The 18,867-nt window shown below is 39.5% G+C and overlaps 1 protein-coding gene across 1 annotated transcript; it reads right to left on the bottom strand.

Annotated features, from left to right (window-relative positions):
* Positions 1-4,468: 4,468 nt before the first annotated feature.
* Positions 4,469-9,748, bottom strand: LOC108410476 (phospholipase A2 inhibitor and Ly6/PLAUR domain-containing protein-like). Its single transcript, XM_017681562.2, has 5 exons — positions 9,668-9,748; positions 8,872-8,979; positions 8,649-8,792; positions 7,294-7,398; positions 4,469-4,856 (listed from the first exon to the last, which is right to left on the bottom strand). The coding sequence occupies exons 1-5, from the start codon at positions 9,717-9,719 to the stop codon at positions 4,645-4,647; spliced, it is 621 nt and encodes a 206-aa protein (XP_017537051.1). The 5' UTR covers positions 9,720-9,748; the 3' UTR covers positions 4,469-4,644.
* Between the last annotated feature and the right edge of the window lie 9,119 nt (positions 9,749-18,867).

Here is an 18,867-nt window from a genome sequence, read left to right as displayed (position 1 = left end):
TAAAGCTGGCTTTATACAGTAAAATGCTCACGCAAATAGGTGCATGTTGAGAGTTTCCCCATACAAGGAAACATGTGTAATTTACATATTTACAATTTATCATCTTTGGCTGTCACTGCCATTTATTCTCTATGTATATGTCTCTATGTCTCTCTATTTGTTTAGGCTTCTTTACTAAATATTTGAGTTTTTTTTATCTGTTGCTTGAATGCTGCATGACTGCCCCAACAAATCTCACAAACCTTTTTACAGTTTGATGACCCGTCTTCAGTTTTCATGAAATATCTGTTGTTTTCATGCCTTGTGCAAGAAACTTTTCATCCTCGGAAAGATCTTTCTTTTGGCCCACATTGCAGGAGAACTGTGACCTGATGATGTGGAGCAATCTCTTTATGTTTCCCATCAATCAGAATCAGCAAACTCATCAACAAGCCTGTCTGAGATTGATTAATATCGGTTATCGAAAAAGACATCAGAAAGAAAACAAACACTTCAAAACTCTGAGACCTAAATGCTCATTATGCCGTTTTCCTATGCGGCTTCAGCCTTCTGTTCACAATATTATCTCTATTAGACTTTTTTCTTTACGGTTGTTGCCTTACATCCATAGACCTGCGATTTCAAAAGACTGAAATAAAACCGTTTTTAACAAAACCAAACTGAAAAGCTATAGTGAGCAAAATAACCAGTAAGAAATAAACCAATAAAGGCAATTCGCTATTATCACAACTAGTTTAATGCAGTTAAAGTAAGTAAGTCAATACTAATAGGAACTAACTGACTTATTTGTTGGAACAGAATAGCTCAATGGATTTAGTTCATTCTTAAGAGCCAGTAGGCTAAAAACCTTTAGAGGCATTAGGCTTAAGTTACAGGAGGCTTTTAGCTTATACTTAGGCCCCAATATCCCAAAAAACTTAAGAGGCAGCAGGTTAAAGCTAGCTGAGACTTGTAGCTCATTCTTAAGAGCCAATAGGGTAAAAATGAGGCAAATGGGTAAAAAAGAGGCAGCAGGCTAAAGCTAGCGAAGGCTTTCAGGTTATTGTTAAAAGCCAATATGACAAAAACCTTTAGAGGCATCAGGCTTAAGCTAAAGCAGGCTTTTAGCTTATTCTTAAGAGCCAAAAGGCTAAAAAAGAGGCAGCAGGCTAAAGCTAAATCTATCTATCTATCTATCTATCTATCTATCTATCTATCTATCTATCTATCTATCTATCTATCTATCTATCTATCTATCTATCTACCACTGAACATGTTTTGGGGTAAATCGGAATATTGATTACAGGCCAGGCCTTTTTTGTCCAACGTGAGCACAAATTCCCTCAGACACTACAAAATCTAATGGAAAGTCTTCCCCGAAGATTGGAGGCTGTTATAACTGTAAAGGGGAACTAACTCCATGTTATGCCTGTGTTTTGGAATTAGATGTCCAGTAAGCTCCTGCAGGTGAGATGGTCAGGTGTCCACAAGCTCAACAATATAATGCATTTTCATAATGTTATGAGTGGATGGTCTTTTATTCTGGTCGTATGTGAGGTCATTTTTACATTCGGTACTGTGTTTATTTTTAAGAAATATTAGCCGTGTGGAGATGAAGTAACATCACAATTTTGAATTTATCATGTAAAATCTAAAACTTGGAATGAAATATCTAAAGATACATTTCATTGTGTACTTTATAATATTCGCCTGTGCTATAATGTCTTGTTGTGTATGTGAAGACTGTACTGTACAGTAGCCGTACCACACTTTATGGCTGTTTGAATGTGTGCTCCAAGGCTTTACGTGTGTCCAGAACTATGAACTGTTCTAACCTGGAAGGACAGGGGGGCTTCATTTACATGTACACCTTTGCCGTACAGCCCACTGGGGCTTTTAAGCAGTTTTTTCCTGGTGTGCTTTCACTGTTATTACTGTTCTTCAGTCAAATATTTTCAAGTTCCTTAATTATTTATGCAGACTGGATGCACGTTTATATACATACACACCTCTTCAGTCTGGTCCTATTTCACAACACTGCTCAGATGGAAACAACTCATCACTATCTTCTCCAGCATCTGCTTAATATTTGAATGTGGCGTGAAAACTACACTTGTACACATTTGTTCATTGATTAATATTTGCATGTGTTCTAACATGGAAAAACATCGTTCTACAGTGCATGTAATTTGTGGTTGGAGAGCAACGAAATACAAACAATATTTAAGTAGCTATATTGCACATATATATATATATATATATATATATAATATATACAGTGCCCTCCATAATTATTGGCACCCCTGGTTAAGATGTGTTCTTTAGCTTCTAATAAATTGAGGGTTTTTTTAAATAATATAGGACCACGATGGAAAAAAGAGCAAAATCCAACCTTTATCTCAAGTGCATTTATTCAGTAGGAAAAAAATCCCACATTAAGAAATAATTGTTTAACATCAAATAATGTGTGCCACAATTATTAGCACCCCTGATGTTAATACTTTGTACAACCCCCCTTTGCCAACAAAACAGCACCTAATCTTCTCCTATAATGTTTCACAAGATGGGAGAACACAGAAAGAGGTATCTTCGACCATTCCTCTTTGCACAATCTCTCTAAATCATCCAGCGACCTGGGTCCTCTCCTCTGCACTCTCCTCTTCAGCTCACCCCACAGGTTTTCAATGGGGTTAAGGTCTGGGGACTGAGATGGCCATGGGAGGAGCTTGATTCTGTGTGTGGTCAACCATTTCTGTGTAGATCTTGCCATATGTTTAGGGTCATTATCTTGCTGAAAGACCCAGTGACGACCCATCTTCAGCTTTCGGGCAGAAGCCACCAGATTTTGTTTTAAAATGTCCTGGTATTTCAAAGCATTCATGATGCCATGCACCCTAACAAGGTTCCCTGGGCCTTTGGAAGAAAAGCAGGCCCACAGCATCACTGATCCTCCCCCGTATTTCACAGTGGGCATGAGGTGCTTTTCTGCATACTCAGCTCTTGTGTTACGCCAGACCCACTTACAGCATTTGTTGCCAAAAAGCTCTATCTTTGTTTCATCTGACCAAAGCACACGGTCCCAGTTGAAGTCCCAGTACTGCTTAGCAAACTCCAAACGTTTACGTTTATGATTGTGAGTGAGAAAAGGTTTTTTCCGTGCATGCCTCCCAAACAGCTTGTTGGCGTGTAGATAGCGTCTGATGGTTGTTTTGGAGACTTCGTGACCCCAAGATGCTACCATTTGTTGCAGTTCCGTAACAGTGAGCTTTGGAGAACTTTTTATTTCTCTTATCATCCTCCTCACTGTGCGTGGTGGCAAAATAAACTTGCGTCCTCGTCCAGACTTGTTTACCACTGTTCCAGTTGTTTTAAACTTCTTAATAATTCCTCTGACAGTAGATACGGACAGGTGTAGGTGAGTGGCTATTTTCTTGTAGCCATTGCCTGACCTGTGAAGGTCAACACACATCTGCCTTACTTGAATGCTATGTTCCTTTGTCTTTCCCATGTTGAAGAGAAATGGCCTCTGTGTCACGTCATAATTATACCCCAGGGAAACAGGAAGTTGTGAATTGCTAATTAAATGTTCCTACATACTTTGATTAACTTCGTAAACTACTGTAGAAGTGACAGAAATTCTTTAATTACATTTATTTCCTAAGAATTGTTAGGGGTGCCAATAATTGTGGAACAGGTGATTTTATGAAGAAAAATTATTTCATAGTCAGGGATTTTATTTTCCCCCTAAAACTCTACTTGAGTTAAAGGTTACATTTTTCTACAATTTTCAGTGTGACAGTATGTTTCCACAATAAAAACTGAATTTATTTTAAGGCTTTTGACACATCTTAACCAGGGGTGCCAATAATTATGGAGGGCACTGTATATATATATACATCCAATGTGTGTGGGGTTAATTGGGGTATGTTATGCTGGGGGATTCTGTTTTGGGCTGTTTGTTTGAACTGGGGTTGAACACTAGAGTGGTGTGGATGTGCCGCATTCTCTTTTCCCACCCCAGGCTGGGTGGCGAGGCCGAGGACAACAGCTAACCAGACATTGGTTAACATTCCGACCATGTGTGTGCGGCGATGCTGTGGCTGATACAGATAAAGCGCCCAGCTTGAAAACAGTTGCATTGTTGCTCCCCATGATTGGCACCAAACATCACATTACATACATTACAGCAATCCATTGCTGCCCTTGCCCAATCATCAGTCCTTTGGGCCTGTTAAGTTCTGACCACTGAGGCACAAAACGGTTAATTAAGTTTAAATAGAAAAGCAGGACCTTATGTGGATTATATTATACATTGTATCAGCTCTGTCGTGAACCTCTCTGATTTGAGGCCCTCTACTTCAGTCAGAATGTGGTCTTGTTCACTTCTCTCAACAGCAGAGGGGCTGTAGAGTCTGAAGTATCTCACAGTTTAATGCTGCTCAACTGAAACTTTAGAGATTAGAGAAGTTAGAAATTAGGATTACAACAATAAAAGTCTTTGCACAGTTTATTGGGTTTATTAAAAGTACAGCAAACGTTATGCAACAGACTAGACTGATCACCTACAGGCCCAGTGGAGATGCTGACATTTAAAATCTCTATTAAAAACTCATGTATTAGTTTCAGTATTTCCTAAAAAAGGGTTTGAAATAGTTCAGAGGAAGTTCAGAGGAAGAGGATGGAGGTCAGTAGAGACCCCAGCATGATGAGGAGACCCAGATTAATGCTGATAGCAGTGTTACACAGGTTCCCCTCACAGCACTTTATATCCGCAGAGACGTTAAAGAATTGTCTGAGGGAAAGGAGCCCATCACAGATGCTCTTGCTGGCACATCCAGTCAAAGATACCTTAGTAGGAAATTGAACATCTAAGGGAACTGAGAGAGAGAGAGAGAGAGAGAGAGAGAGAATTCAAATTAATCATGACTAGTATATAATATATATTAGTACATATGCTAATATAATCAGTATATTAAATAATATAACTCCCATAACTCTGTTATCAGACAAACAAGGATACTCAATGAAGACTGAAATGGGCCTCACCATGAAAGAAAACAATGAAATATTCAGACCTTAGATATTTTCAAGACTTATGATCTATTTAAATCCACAACATCAATTAACCCCTTTCATTAACTCCTTAATTAACATTCATTAACAACTCTATACCATCATAGATACAGGCTTTTGGACATTGCACTGGACACTCTGGTCTTTAGCCCAGAGGACACAATGTCCATGATTTCCAAAAATAATCTCAGGCCCAGAGAAGGTGGCAGCATTTCTGGATCCTGTTTAGATTCGGTTTCTTCTGTGTGTTTTAGAGACAGTGTCAAACTGTCTTTACAGTAAATGGTTTTCAGAAGTGTTTCTGAACCCCTGCAGTGATTTTCTCTAAGAATCATATGTTTTTAATGCAGTGCCATCTAAGGGCCCAAAGATCATGACCAGCAAATATTGGCTTTTGGTCTTGTCCCTTGCATACAGAGATTTCTCCAGATTCTCTAAACCCTTTATTGTTATTATGTACCGTAGATGATAAAAAGTAAAAGTTCTTTGCCGTTTTATGTTGAGAAACATTATTCTTGGATTGTTGCTCTATTTGGATGGTGCAGTCTTTCAGAGTGGTGAACCTCTCCTCATCTTTACTTCTGAAAGACTCAGCCTTTCTGAGATGCTTTTTTATGCTCAGTCATGTTGCTGACCTGTTGCCAATTAACCACCAGGTGCTTTTGTTGCCCCAGTCCCAACTTTTTTGGAACAAGTTGTTGGCATCAAATTCAAAATGGGCATATATTTATCAAAAACCAATCAAATTTCTCAGTTTCAACAATTGATACGTTGTCTTTGAAGCATTTTCAATGAAATATAGGGTTTAAAAGATTTGCACATCATTGCAATTTGTTTTTATTCATACTTTTCAAAGTGTCACATATGTATATATATATATATGTGTGTATATATATATATATATATATAGCAGTTGCCACACAACTCTCACCCCTCTGCTTTCATGCCATTCAGTTCTTTCACCTAAAGTCCTCTCCAACTTTGTTTTTCTGCCTGAAGAGAGGTTTCACAGCCCCTTCCTCACTGCTCCTGTAAGGCCCATTTTTTTAGATTTTTTTTTTTTACAGATTTAGACTCTAACATAACATGACAGTCATTATAGTAGAAAAATAATATTATAACCCCATTATAAGAGCTTGTAAACTACATTTGTCAGTTAAGCAAAGAGACACATCTCCAATATCATGAGCCTTCCAGTTGAAGTATTTACTGAATCATTTACAGAAACACTGCAACATACAAAGTATAGCATGTGTTAAATGTCAGAGTTGAACCTAACAGTGCCATCAACAGCATTGATTCCCCCTGACTCTCCACAGTAGCTTCATGCTGAAAGTGATGTCAGAGGGGGCTTTAGGGGAGGGTCTGATGGGTAATTGGCTTGCTGTGATGTCATTTTTAAAGTGAGACCAGTGGTTATGGGAAAAACAAGGTCATTCTATTAATAAATCTGTGCTGGACAAGTTATTCTGGCCTGGTATCAAAAACTTCAGGAAATACAGAATAAAATGTTCAAAATGTTGGTATGATGCTAAAACTCAGGCTTATATTAAACATCAAGGGCTAGAATGACAAAAAGAAAAGACATAAATATGAGAAAACGGCTTAGAAACGCTGATTAGCCCTGTCTGAGAATGGTGTGGGCGTGGCTAACGAGCAGCTTGATTGACAGCTCTCTGTTCAACATTCATCTCTGCTACTTATAGGAGAAAGTCAAGGATGAACAGATGTGCAGATCGGCAAATGGAGAAACAAACAGGTGGGTAAAACACTGGAGGAACAGATGAATATACACACAGGCAGACGGATGAATGAAGCAACGCATGAATGTCTGTGTGTGGAGAAACTAATGAAGGGGTGACCAGCAGCTACAGACAGGTTATTTTGGTTATGCTGGGTTAGCTTCAGCTCGCTACATTTCTCTAACACTCAAACTGTTTTATGTGGGTGGGGCAAGAGATATGAGCACTGTGATTGGTCAAGGACTTGAACTAGATTTGTTGTATTTGTGTATAAATTTGTATTAATGTGATTTTGATCTAGGTTCCCGGGGCCTTTGAAGGATGAAGGCCCAGCCCTAACGAAGCCCATGCTGAGAAATGAAATATTGTAAATGGCATGAGGTAAATAAACGTATGTCTCCGTTACTTAGAGCGGACAAAAACAACTTACAATCTCATACAGTGGGGCTATGATATCATATGTATGTCAATAACAATCTACACCCATAATGACGAGTACCTGATCCTTTAATGCAGTGATCCTCGTCTCCCTCGCACTTCACAGTTTCTGAGCAGTCGCTATTGGCACAACACTTCTTTCCACTGGGAGCCTGTTTCGGTAAAACTTAAAACAAATAAACAAGTAAATTTAACAAGCCAGCGAGGATAAGCTTGCAAAAACGTTTGTGGTAAACTGGGTTTAATGTTATTAGAAACCACTGTAGACTTTTTGTGATCATTTACTGTATTATCAAGGTACAAATTCAGGCAGTACAGTAAACAATAATATGAACAAAAGAAATGAATCAGTGCTAAAAAATTTTTACAAATAATGAAAAAGAAGACCCACTATACACACCTTTCTGGCTTGATTTAAGGCTCGTTACCTCAGAAAAATTATTTTTAAAAACCCACAATGGTTTATTTTTATTGCATCAGAATAAAAAATCTAGCAAATAAACAAAAAGAAAAAATCTAAATCACATGTTCAGTAAATGCTTAGTTCTTCTGATCTGCTTCGTTTGACCAGATGATCTCATCCGCATCACACGTCTCCCCTAATGTCCTCTCTGGCATATAAGCATTTACCGGTAGGCAAAAGTGGTGTTAGGTGTCTTGCCCAAGGACCCTTATTGGTATAGTGTAGGGTGCTTACCCAGGTGGGGGATTGAACCCTAGTCTACAGTGCAGAAGGCAGAGGTGTTACCCACTACACTAACCAACCACCAAGCAGTTTCTAATTGTGTGCTGGGCCCATAATGGGTGGTCCACCGTGAACAAAATGACTTCAGAAGTGACCCCCTTTTAAGGGTTGACGACACCTGGTAGAACTTCAGCTCAGATGGGAATCAGTCATAATCGGCCCATTTAAATACCTTCATTCAGCAGTTTGAGCTTTAGCTTTGACCGTTGTTTGATACGGTGTTTGTGATGCAGGAAATTCATATGAAGTTTGTTTTCTTGCTCATTTCTGGACTTCATTGTGCCAGTTCTGTAAGAGTGCATGTGAACATTGGCAAACGGAGCTTTAGAAGTACACGGTTCTGTTGAAGGCCGAGGCTGACTGCAAAGAGAAGTACAGAACTTTGGAATTGAGCACATTCTGTATTCAGGCAAAGAAAACAGTGTTGATGGTTTGGCCCAAAAAGACTGTTACTGTACTAACTGTGAAGAGTTTAGAAAAGGAGAAGTCAAGGATTAAAATGCTGTAGTGGGTAACAGCTCAGCCCTTCCCACTGCAGACTCAGGTCCCCGGCCATAGCGAGCACTCTATGCTACGCCAAACGTGAGCGAAACTCCTAACGCTACTTTCACCTTCCTCTGTGAAATGATCAAACTGTAAGTCCCGCTGGATAAAAGTGCATCTGATTGTACCTGGTAGTACTTGACCATTGCAGCGGTCAGTCTTGCAGCATCTGGAGTTGACTGTTGCTTTCAGAAACCCTGTGTTTATTCTCCCCGTGACACAAAAGGCTGGCGGCAGGCAAGAACTCATAATCTGTTCTATGTGTACACCACCTGTGGAGAAAACATGGCTTAGTGGATATCAGTTTTGGGTCTGTTAGGAGTTTGAATCTGAGTTAAAACTCACTCTTACCTGCACTCAAGGTGGCAGCGAAGTTGTTACACTCATGTGGACAATACTCATAACTATTGCAAGTTTGAGCAGACTCCCCTCTGCAGCTGTAACATTCCAGTGCTATAGCTGCAGGACAACAAGAATCCATTGTGAAAGATAAAGATCTGATCACACAGAGAAACGGTCAATATGCTTTACATTAAATCCAAGTCCTCCCCGAAACAACAGTGAAGAGGAATCCCAAAGAACTCTAAAAATGCCTGTATAACTCAGTGGTTAATGGTTAATGGCATTCAGAGTGAAGAGAGATGTCAAATCCTCTGTTCTAGAGAAACAATTAGAAACCAGTAACCAGACGTCTAAAAAGTTCAATGCCTTTAAAACTTATTTGCAGAAAGTTATGAAGCATATGTGTTGCCTGAGGTCTGAAACATTGCTTTACGATAGTCGTGAGATACAGTTTTGCTTTGAAATGTATCACTGAATCACATTAATGGCCGAGAGCAATGTGCAGGACATCGTAAGGCAAAATCGCCCCCAAATGACACTTTTGTCCGGTGTACCATTATTTTATCCTCAGCAAAATTACATGTAACAACTAAAGACATTGGTTCACTGGTGGGTTTAGATACAAAATAAAATGGCTATATTGTTGTCTGGTTCCTCTCACCACCACTGTTAAGAAAATTAAGCCTGTAAGTTGCTTTACTATTAATTATTCCTCATGAGACCACTCTGAACCCTTAAATCTTACAAGTTGACTAAAATGAATGACAATACTGAGCGTAATGTGAGGGTATAAATTTCTCTGTACCTTTAGTGAAGAACAGACTGACGAGAACCAGAACCACTTTCATGTCTACCATTGGATGGATATGAGAAGTTGGTGTAAAACAAGGAAGAACACAGTCTCAAATAAGACAAAAGGTGTTAGGGCTGGGCTTACTGGAAACTGGAAATCCACACCCACCAAGGGATGAACATTTTGGCTCAGCAGTTTAATGGCAGGAGAAAAATAATTCAACTATAACTACTTTCATCTGCATGAAGTCTTTCACTGATCAATTTAAAATCCTTCTGTAAAGCGCTACAGTTTATTTTAAAATCACTTAATTCCAAAGTTTTCTTCTCCTGTTTGACCATTTTTTCTTAGAAGTCTTCAGTGTGGAGGTTCTGAATACTGACAACCTCACCGCTTTTGTTGCCTAGACTTCCACTCATAGTTCAAGTCCTACTTGCTCAGGGAAACTGGATGTGAACTAAAATATTGTTTAATCACATTTATTTTGATTTAGATTGTTTTGAATTGACAAACCATTCTTTGCACTGTATAGTTCACAAGATAGAAACACAAAAGATGATATTCATAGTCAATATACACTACTGTACAAAGGTCAAAGACCACCCCATCATTGATTTAATTTCATGTAAAAACAGCCATTATGCACACACAATGTACACCGATCCTGTCTATCATCTTGTCCACCTCCTTGTTTCTGCGCTCATTGTCCAGTTTATCAGCTCCACTTACTGTATAGCTGCTGTTTGTAGTTCTACAGTTACAGACTGTAGTCCATCTGTTTCTCTGATACTCTGTTACCCTGTTCTTCAGTGGTCAGGACCCCCATGGAACCTCACAGACCAGGTACTATTTGGGTGGTGGATCATTCTCAGTGTTGCAGTAACGCTTATGCCATGGTGGTGTGTTAGTGTGTGTTGTGCTGGTACGTGTGGATCAGGCACAGCAGAGCTGCTGGAGTTTTTAGAAGCAAACATAGAAACAAGGAGGTCATTATGTTATGCTGATCTGTGTATTTTCTGAGAAAACCTACAGAGAAATTAAAAGAAATCTGCACATTTTCAGTCTGAGAAGATGGTTGGGTTTTCTGCTTCTCAGCTCTGATGCTTAAAGCAACCACTTTTATGGTTTCCTGTTCTGTGGAAATGCAGTGAACTGTTGCGTCAATAAAGTGTTCAAATAGAGTTTGTGCAAGTGGACACAACTGGTTTAGACAGGATGTGTCGTTATGTGGTGGGGGGCCTCCTTTCAGTGTTTTCTGAAGGCTTCCTCAACCTGCTGAAAGAAATCATGTAGACAATGTAGCATCTTCTGCTATTTAGCCAATAGTCATATAAAATCATTAGTCTTTGTGCAGTGGTGGCTCTATTCCTTGCCCCAGTGCAGACCATGTGGTTGTGTTTGTTAGTGTTGTCTATAATATTTGTCAGCAGGTCACTGAGTATGTATGAATTTAACTGGGTGGAATTATTACGGATTAGAGAAGAAGCATCTCAACCAAAGAAGAATGGTTTCCTTTCTAGACGGCGGGCCCCCTTTTTCCTTTACTGCAACTTAACAACAGTGTGACGGCGGGTGATGTATTAAAGCGGTATACAAATGGAGACAGTACAGTAATAAATAATAAAATGCACAAAAAATGAATCTATGCTATCTGGCTCCAGTATTTTCCCAGTGTTACTGAGTGTCCATATGAGGTGTTAGATATGCCATCTATACAGTAACATTTGAGATTTGATTGCCATTCTTGAATGACTGACATTTTGATACTATTAAGAGAAATTTGACAACATACGTTTTCATAGAACTTTTATCATTTTTAGAAATTCCAAATATGCTTTGAATTTTTTTTTATTTAGTAACAATATCAGTAGTTTGGTTTCTTGTTTAATGATGATTGTAATGGTAATCACTATAAAACTGCGCCATATCTTGGTGAGGAGAAGTTTGATGCCGACCAATTATCGTTCATGGTTGCATACGTTCTTCGGTCTTTGAGGAGGATGGTCAATGAAGTGTCAATCAGAAGTGCTCTGTATGATGCTGGTGGGTTTGTGTTTTGTGACTGTGGACCTGTTTCTGGGGTCATGAAGAGAACAGTATGGGCTATCTAGAACTTGGGGTAAAGGATGTATCAGCGTATCAAGAACATTGCATAAATGTAGGTAGCTAGCTACCCTGCTAATGTAAACAGACGCTGTAAATGCTGCTCCTCACCAACATTTATATCTTTGGAGTCTGAGGTGTTTCTCCTTTGAGGAAGCATTAAAAAGAAAGGGGTACTGTTGCCATAGCTCAACTAACGGTTCCTCTGTTTCATTGTTTCAAGGAAGTGGACAATAGATTCTTCAAAGGTATTACAAAACAAGCAAACAATGTTTATTTATTTATTTTTATTATTATTAATTTTTAGTATGATTTGAGCTGGTGGGATGGCATCAGTTTAATGAGCAACAATGTATATTAGTGAAAAGATCCAGAAAAATACTGCGTCTGGTTTAGAAACAGACCTATGAGTAATGTTTTAAACACATTAATTAGTGGCTGTTGTTTTTTTTTTTTTAAAAAGGACACACAGTTTGTGGACAAAATTATTGGGACACACCTCTTAATCATTAAATTTCATCAGTCCCAGTGTCACAGGTGTACAAAATCAAGCACCTAGCCATGCAATGTGCCTTTACACACATTTGTGAATGGGTCATTCTAAAGAGCTCATTGAATCCAAGCCTCTCACTGTAATACGATGCTACTATTGCTACAAATCAGTTTGCAATTTTTTTTCCCACCAAGACATTTCACAACCAAGAGTGGTATTACTGAAAAGTGGAAGTATTTAGAAACAATAAAAACTCAGCCACGAAATATCAGAACATGTAAAGTTACAGAGCTGGTCGCCAAGTGTTAAACAGCATAGTGCATAAAAGTCGCCAACACTTTGCTTATGAATAACTGCAGAGCTCCAAACCTTGTCTGGCATTAACGGCACAAAAATTGTGTGCCGGGAGCTCCAAGCATTGGGTAAAGTGGTGTAAACTGCTGCCACTGAACTCTGGAGCAGTGGAAATGTATTCTATGGAGTGACAAATTAGGTTTCTCTATCTGGCAGTCTGATGGATGAGTCTGGGTTTGGCAAATGGCAGGAGAACATTACCTGCCTGACTACACTGTGCCAGCTGTAAAGTTTGGTGGAGGAGGGATCATGATATGGGGTTGTTTTTCAGGGGTCGGCCTACATCCCTTAGTTCAAATTTACATTTACATTTACAGCATTTAGCAGACGCTCTTATCCAGAGCGACTTACAAGAAGTGCTTTGTCAATCTAGAGAAAATATCTTTGCTAGTTACCAATAGCTTAGAGAAAAGACAGTCCTGAGCTCAGATACTGCTAGAAACAAAATGTCACTGCAGACACCAAGAGAAAAAGTTCAGAGTTGAATGCAGAACTCTGAGCCATTCAATGCAATACAATACAATAAACTACAATACAATAAATTACAATACAGAGTGCAGTACAATAAAATAAGTGCAGCTTATAGTTCAATGCTCATTTAAGTGCTGTGTAAAGAGATGAGTCTTCAGTCTACATTTGAAGACAGCAAGAGACTCTGCTGTTCGGACAGCCAGTGGGAGTTCATTCCACCACCTGGGCGCCAGTACAGAGAACATTCTCGAAGCTTGTCTTCCGTGCACCTTGAAGGATGGCGGGTCAAGCCGAGCTGTACTCGAAGCTCGAAGGGCTCGTGGTTCAGTTTGAGATTTCACCATTGCCATCAGATCTGGAGGGGCTGGTCCATTTTTGGCTTTGTAGGCAAACATTAGGGTTTTAAATCTGATGCGCGCAGCTACAGGAAGCCAGTGAAGGGAGCGCAGCAATGGGGTGACGTGGCTGAACTGGGCAGATTGAAGATGAGCCATGCTGCCGCATTCTGGATGAATGAAGGGAAATGAAGGGAAATCTTAACACTTCAGCAAACCAAGACAATTCCCAGATAGCAAAATTATTCTGCACATCCCCCATTATTCTGGCCCAGAACGTGTGTAAAAAATCCTCATCAGCAAGATTGTGTCTGATATACTCATTTCAACATTACACACACCACCATGTTGGTGTCACTGCTGAGAACAGTTGTTCCTGGGTTTTCCGTTCTTCCACACTGATTCACATGAGACTGAAAACCAAAGAGTAGCGCTCTTTTTTTTCTAAATTCACAAATTAGATTTTTTATGAAGTTTATGTATAATCTAAAAAAAAAACCCACACGCAATACATTTCTTGTTTAAATGGCCCATGTACTGACCTCAGAAATAACTCCAGTGGCAATGCTGCATTTCTTAAAAAATAAATGTAAATAGTTCAGTTCCTAGGTAATTAGGTTTGCCTTCTTTGTACATTCACTGACCATTTCATCACATAAACCCAGCATAGGCATACGCTATTACAAGATATAGCCGTACAATATAGCAGTCACCCCCAGCCCCGTCCATCAGTGGAAAAGACCACCATACATACACAAAACCTTACACCCCCAAAATGGTAACTTTACAGGTAAGGACAAAAAAACATTTTTCAATTTAAGTGGAAATTAATGGAAGAAGACATTTTTCCCCAATAAGTTTGGAACATTTCTACTGCTCCATTGACTGTGAAAGTCTGAATCAATGTAAAGGCAACAAGTTCTACATAATAATTTTAAAAAATTTAAAAAAAAAACATTTAATAAAAATGGAGATACAAGCCATGTCCTGCCAGTAATGATATGTTTGGTGGACCTAATAAAATAGAAAAAAAAACATTGTAAATACAAACTAAATACAAACCCTTTAACCCTGTGCTTGGCACGCAGACTGATGGTCACTTTACCAACAGAGACAACAGTCTCAAACAGCTTACAAAAAGGCAAGATAAAGAGAAAGATTCAAGATGAACATCGATGATTTGAAGATGAATGGACTCATTTGCATATGTAATCACTAGAGCTGGTTTCCTGATATGTTTACTCTGCAACGAGAAACTGTCAAACACTAAAAAGTCATGAAGCTGAAGTTCCAATTTTCTCCTTCCATCTTAAATAGTACTGGAGTTACATTCTGGCACTTCAGGCACCATTTCAGCTGGAATGGAAAAAAATTCAAACAAGAAGCTGATGTCATCAAATACTGGGAGACATTTTAGAGGATACTATTCTACTTTTGCTGAAAAGTATCTGCCAGAGATGTGAGAAAAACATCTATATCTGAAAAAAGCTTAAAGCAGAGCATCGTAAGTCTACATTTTTGTCCATATTATTTTACCCTGTTCTGGGACATCAACGATAAAATGTTACTTCAATAAAATGGACAGGTTATCTTAAATACAACCCCAATTCCAATGAAGTTGGGACGTTGTGTAAAACATAAATAAAACAGAATACGATGATTTTCAAATGGATAAACTTTATTGTTTTTTGCAAATATTCACTCATTTTGAATTTGATGCCTGCAACACGTTCCAAAGAAGTTGGGACAGGGGCAACAAAAGACTGGGAAAGTTGAGGAATTCTCAAAAAACACCTGTTTGGAACATTCCATAGGTGAACAGGTTAATTGGAGACAGGTGAGTGTCATGATTGGGTATAAAGGGAGCATCCCTGAAAGGCTCAGTCGTTCACAAGCAAGGACGGGGCGAGGTTTGCCACTTTGTGAACAACTGTGTGAGCAAATAGTCCAACAGTTTAAGAACAACGTTTCTCAACATGCAACTGCAAGGAATTTAGGAATTTCATAATCTACAGTCCATAATATCATCAAAAGATTCAGAGAATCTGGAGAAATCTCTGCAAGTAAGCAGCAAGGCAGAAAACCAACATTGTTAGTTGTCACTATGCCGGTGACCTTCGATCCCTCAGGCGGCACTACATTAAAAACCGACATTATTCAGTAACGGATATTACCACATGGGCTCAGGACACTTCAGAAAACCACTGTCAGTGAACTCAGTTCGTCGCTCCATCTACAAGTGCAAGTTAAAACTCTGCCATGCAAAGCGAAGCCAGATATCAACAACACCCAGAAACGCCGCCGGCTTCTCTGGGCCGAGCTCATCTGAGATGGACTGACGCAGAGTGGAAAAGTGTCCTGTGGTCTGACGAGTCCACATTTCACACTGTTTTTTGAAATCGTGGACGTCGTGTCCTCCGGGCCAAAGAGGAAAAGGACTGTCTGGATTGTTATCAGCACAAAGTTAAAAAGCCAGCATCTCTGATGGTGTGGGGGAGTGTTAGTGCCCATGGCATGGGTAACTTGCACATCTGTGAAGGCACCATTAATGCTGAAAGGTACATACAGGTTTTGGAGCAACATCTGCTGCCATCCAAGCAACGTCTTTTTCAGGGACGTCCTGCTTATTTCAGCAAGACAATGCCAAGCCACATTCTGCACGTGTTACAACAGCGTGGCTTCGTAGTAAAAGAGTGTGGGTACTAGACTGGCCTGTCTGCAGTCCAGACCTGTCTCCTATTGAAAATGTGTGACGCATTATGAAGCACAAAATACAACAATGGAGACCCCGGACTGCTGAGCAACTGAAGCTTTACATCAAGCAAGAATGGGAAAGAATTCCACCTACAAAGCTTCAACAATTAGTGTCCTCAGTTCCAAACGCTTATTGAGTGTTGTTAAAGGAAAGGTGATGTAACACAGTGGTAAACACGCCCCTGTCCCAACTTCTTTGGAACGTGTTGCAGGCATCAAATTCAACATGAGTGAATATTTTCAAAAAACAACAAAGTTTATCCGTTTGAACATTAAATATCTTGTCTTTGTAGTGTATTTAATTGAATAAAGGTTGAAAAGGATTTGCAAATCATCGTATTCTGTTTTTATTTATGTTTTGCACAACGTCCCAACTTCATTGGAATTGGGGTTGTACACAACAGCTAAGATTTGGGTGCACAAAGCTTGTCGGTATTTCCCAAAGCGTCAGGAGAGTGATACAGTTCTGATGTAAAAAGCCATACTGCTGTCACAAATATAAACATGGTTAGATGCTTCTCAACCAATCAGACTGTAAGGTTGGGATCAACTGTTGTATAAGACATAATAAAGATCAAGCATCAAAATGGCTATAAAACTTACCACTTTCTTTTGAAGAGTAGCACTTCTATATTGTTATCAAAGTCTTGGCCAGTGCTGGACAGCTGCTTTTTTATTGTGATCCTGTGGAAATTCATATTAAATTCATATTTCCAAGCATTTTGCATCATAGAACAGCAAAATTTAAGACTTTACGCTAAAGTTAGCTAGTCAGATCCAGTAAGACTGGAACAGTTGTGAGAGAAAACAAAAAACACCTCAGCTTAATAGCTGATGTGCTAACATGCTAACCATGAACCTACCCGCTAGCTGACATGCTAACAGTGAACCAACCTGCTACCTAACATGCTAACACTATAACCGCGAACCAACCTGCTAGCTGATGTGCTAACATGCCAACCATGTACTAACCTGCTAGCTGATGTGCTAACATGCTAACTGCAACTTTATTAGGTACACCTTGCTAGTAAAAGGCTGGACCCCCTTTTTGCCTTCAGAACTGCCTTAATTCTTCGTGGCAGACAACAAGGTGTTGGAAACGCTCCTCAGAGATGTTGGTTGGTTATTTGAGTTCCTGTTGCCTTTCTATCATCTGGAACCAGTCTGCCCATTCACCTCTGACCTCTCACATCAACAAGGCATTTTCGTCCACACAACTGACCGCTCACTGGATATTTCCTCTTTTTCGGGCCGTTCTCTGTAAACCCTAGAGATGGTTGTGTGTGAAAATCCCAGTAGATCAGCAGTTTCTGAAATACTCAGACCAGCCCGTCTGGCACCAACAACCACGCCACGTTCAAAGTCCCTTAAATCCCCTTTCTTCCCCGTTCTGATGCTCGGTCTGCACTTCAGCTAGTTGTCTTGACCACCTCTACATGCCTAAATGCGTTGAGTTGCAGCCATGTGATTGGCTAAACAACTAAACATAATAAAGTGGCCGGTGAGTGTATATGTACATAGTAACTGATTTGGATTTCATCCTCTCCGAGTATGTCAAATTATTGTTCTTTTAAGAGAATTTAAATCAAACAAAGTAAGTTTAATTCCTATTGCAGTTAGAGGATATAGGCCTGGCACAGGTCAACAGTTTTTAACAAGACAATATTAGTCAGGCCTGTTGTTGCTGTTGCAGTTCTTCTTTTTTTCTTCTTCTCTTTGTTACTATACTGATATGTTAGCCTGTAAGAAAGGAGTCATTTAATGCCTTATTTGAGCTGGATTTGTTTTACCAGAGGTGGTAATGTAATGTTTTCAGTAATGTAATTACGTGCAGGGGACTGTTTCACAAAGCCAACTGTCTCAGTTTAGGGAGATAACTTCAGCCTGTCCAATAAGAAGAGTCCCAGTGCACAAAGCAAGGCCCATAAAGGCAGGACTGGGTGAGTTTGGTGTGGAAGATCTTTGCTGACCTGCTGAGTGGAAGTTGTTGTAGCTGCAAAAGGGAACCAACTCCAAATGAATATCTATGGGTTTAGAATGGGATGACATAAAGGAGCTCATGTAGGTGTAATGCGTATGTGTCCCAATACTTTTGTCCATATTAGTGTATCACGCTTCACTGTCTGGCAGTCTGATTGTCAACCCAAAATGCTGCAGCGATGATTTCTGCAACAGCCAGAAAGTGGCAGGTACAACCAAAAGCTTTGGATACTGAATGAAGAATGTGACTATAAAGTTCCCTCAACTGCAGTACTGTAGAAAATACTGTTAAACATCTTTATCACTTGTTTACCTGTCAAGCTTTGCAAACACAACCTCTGAATGTGTTACAAAAAACCTGTATCAACACAAAAATTGCACAGGAACTGTGAGCTGTGAGGGACTGAAGAGTGTTGGACTATGTCCTTCTCAGTGTCCAATGCTGTAGATAGGGAGACCCAGGTAAGGGCTCGGTGTTACCAGTCCTTAAAGAAAAGCGAGGAACCACAGAGACTAGAGGTCAAAGAAGTTGAGAAGTTGAACCAGTTCATTGTTACAACATTGCAGTTCACAAACCCGTTTTAATTTACGCAATTAGATTTACTGTTTTATAAGCTAATTCCCTGCTAGGTTTATAATGTATCACATATAACCAGATATCTTTCCAGTAACCACCTGGGTCACAGAACTTCTTTGATGCCTTTCTCACGGGTATCGTACAC

This window comes from Pygocentrus nattereri, chromosome 9 (assembly GCF_015220715.1).
Source record: "Pygocentrus nattereri isolate fPygNat1 chromosome 9, fPygNat1.pri, whole genome shotgun sequence".
In the NCBI taxonomy this organism is placed as follows: Eukaryota; Metazoa; Chordata; class Actinopteri; order Characiformes; family Serrasalmidae; genus Pygocentrus; species Pygocentrus nattereri.
This window is presented reverse-complemented; position numbering and strand designations above follow the sequence as displayed.

Excerpts from the sequence above, each read along its gene's own strand:
- LOC108410476 (XM_017681562.2), bottom strand. The coding sequence starts at position 9,719 with ATGGTAGACATGAAAGTGGTTCTGGTTCTCGTCAGTCTGTTCTTCACT. Across the intron at positions 8,980-9,667 it reads CAGTCTGTTCTTCACTAAAG|CTATAGCACTGGAATGTTAC; the intron begins GTACAGAGAAAT and ends GTTGTCCTGCAG. Across the intron at positions 4,857-7,293 it reads TCACTGCATTAAAGGATCAG|TTCCCTTAGATGTTCAATTT; the intron begins GTACTCGTCATT and ends TCTCTCTCTCAG.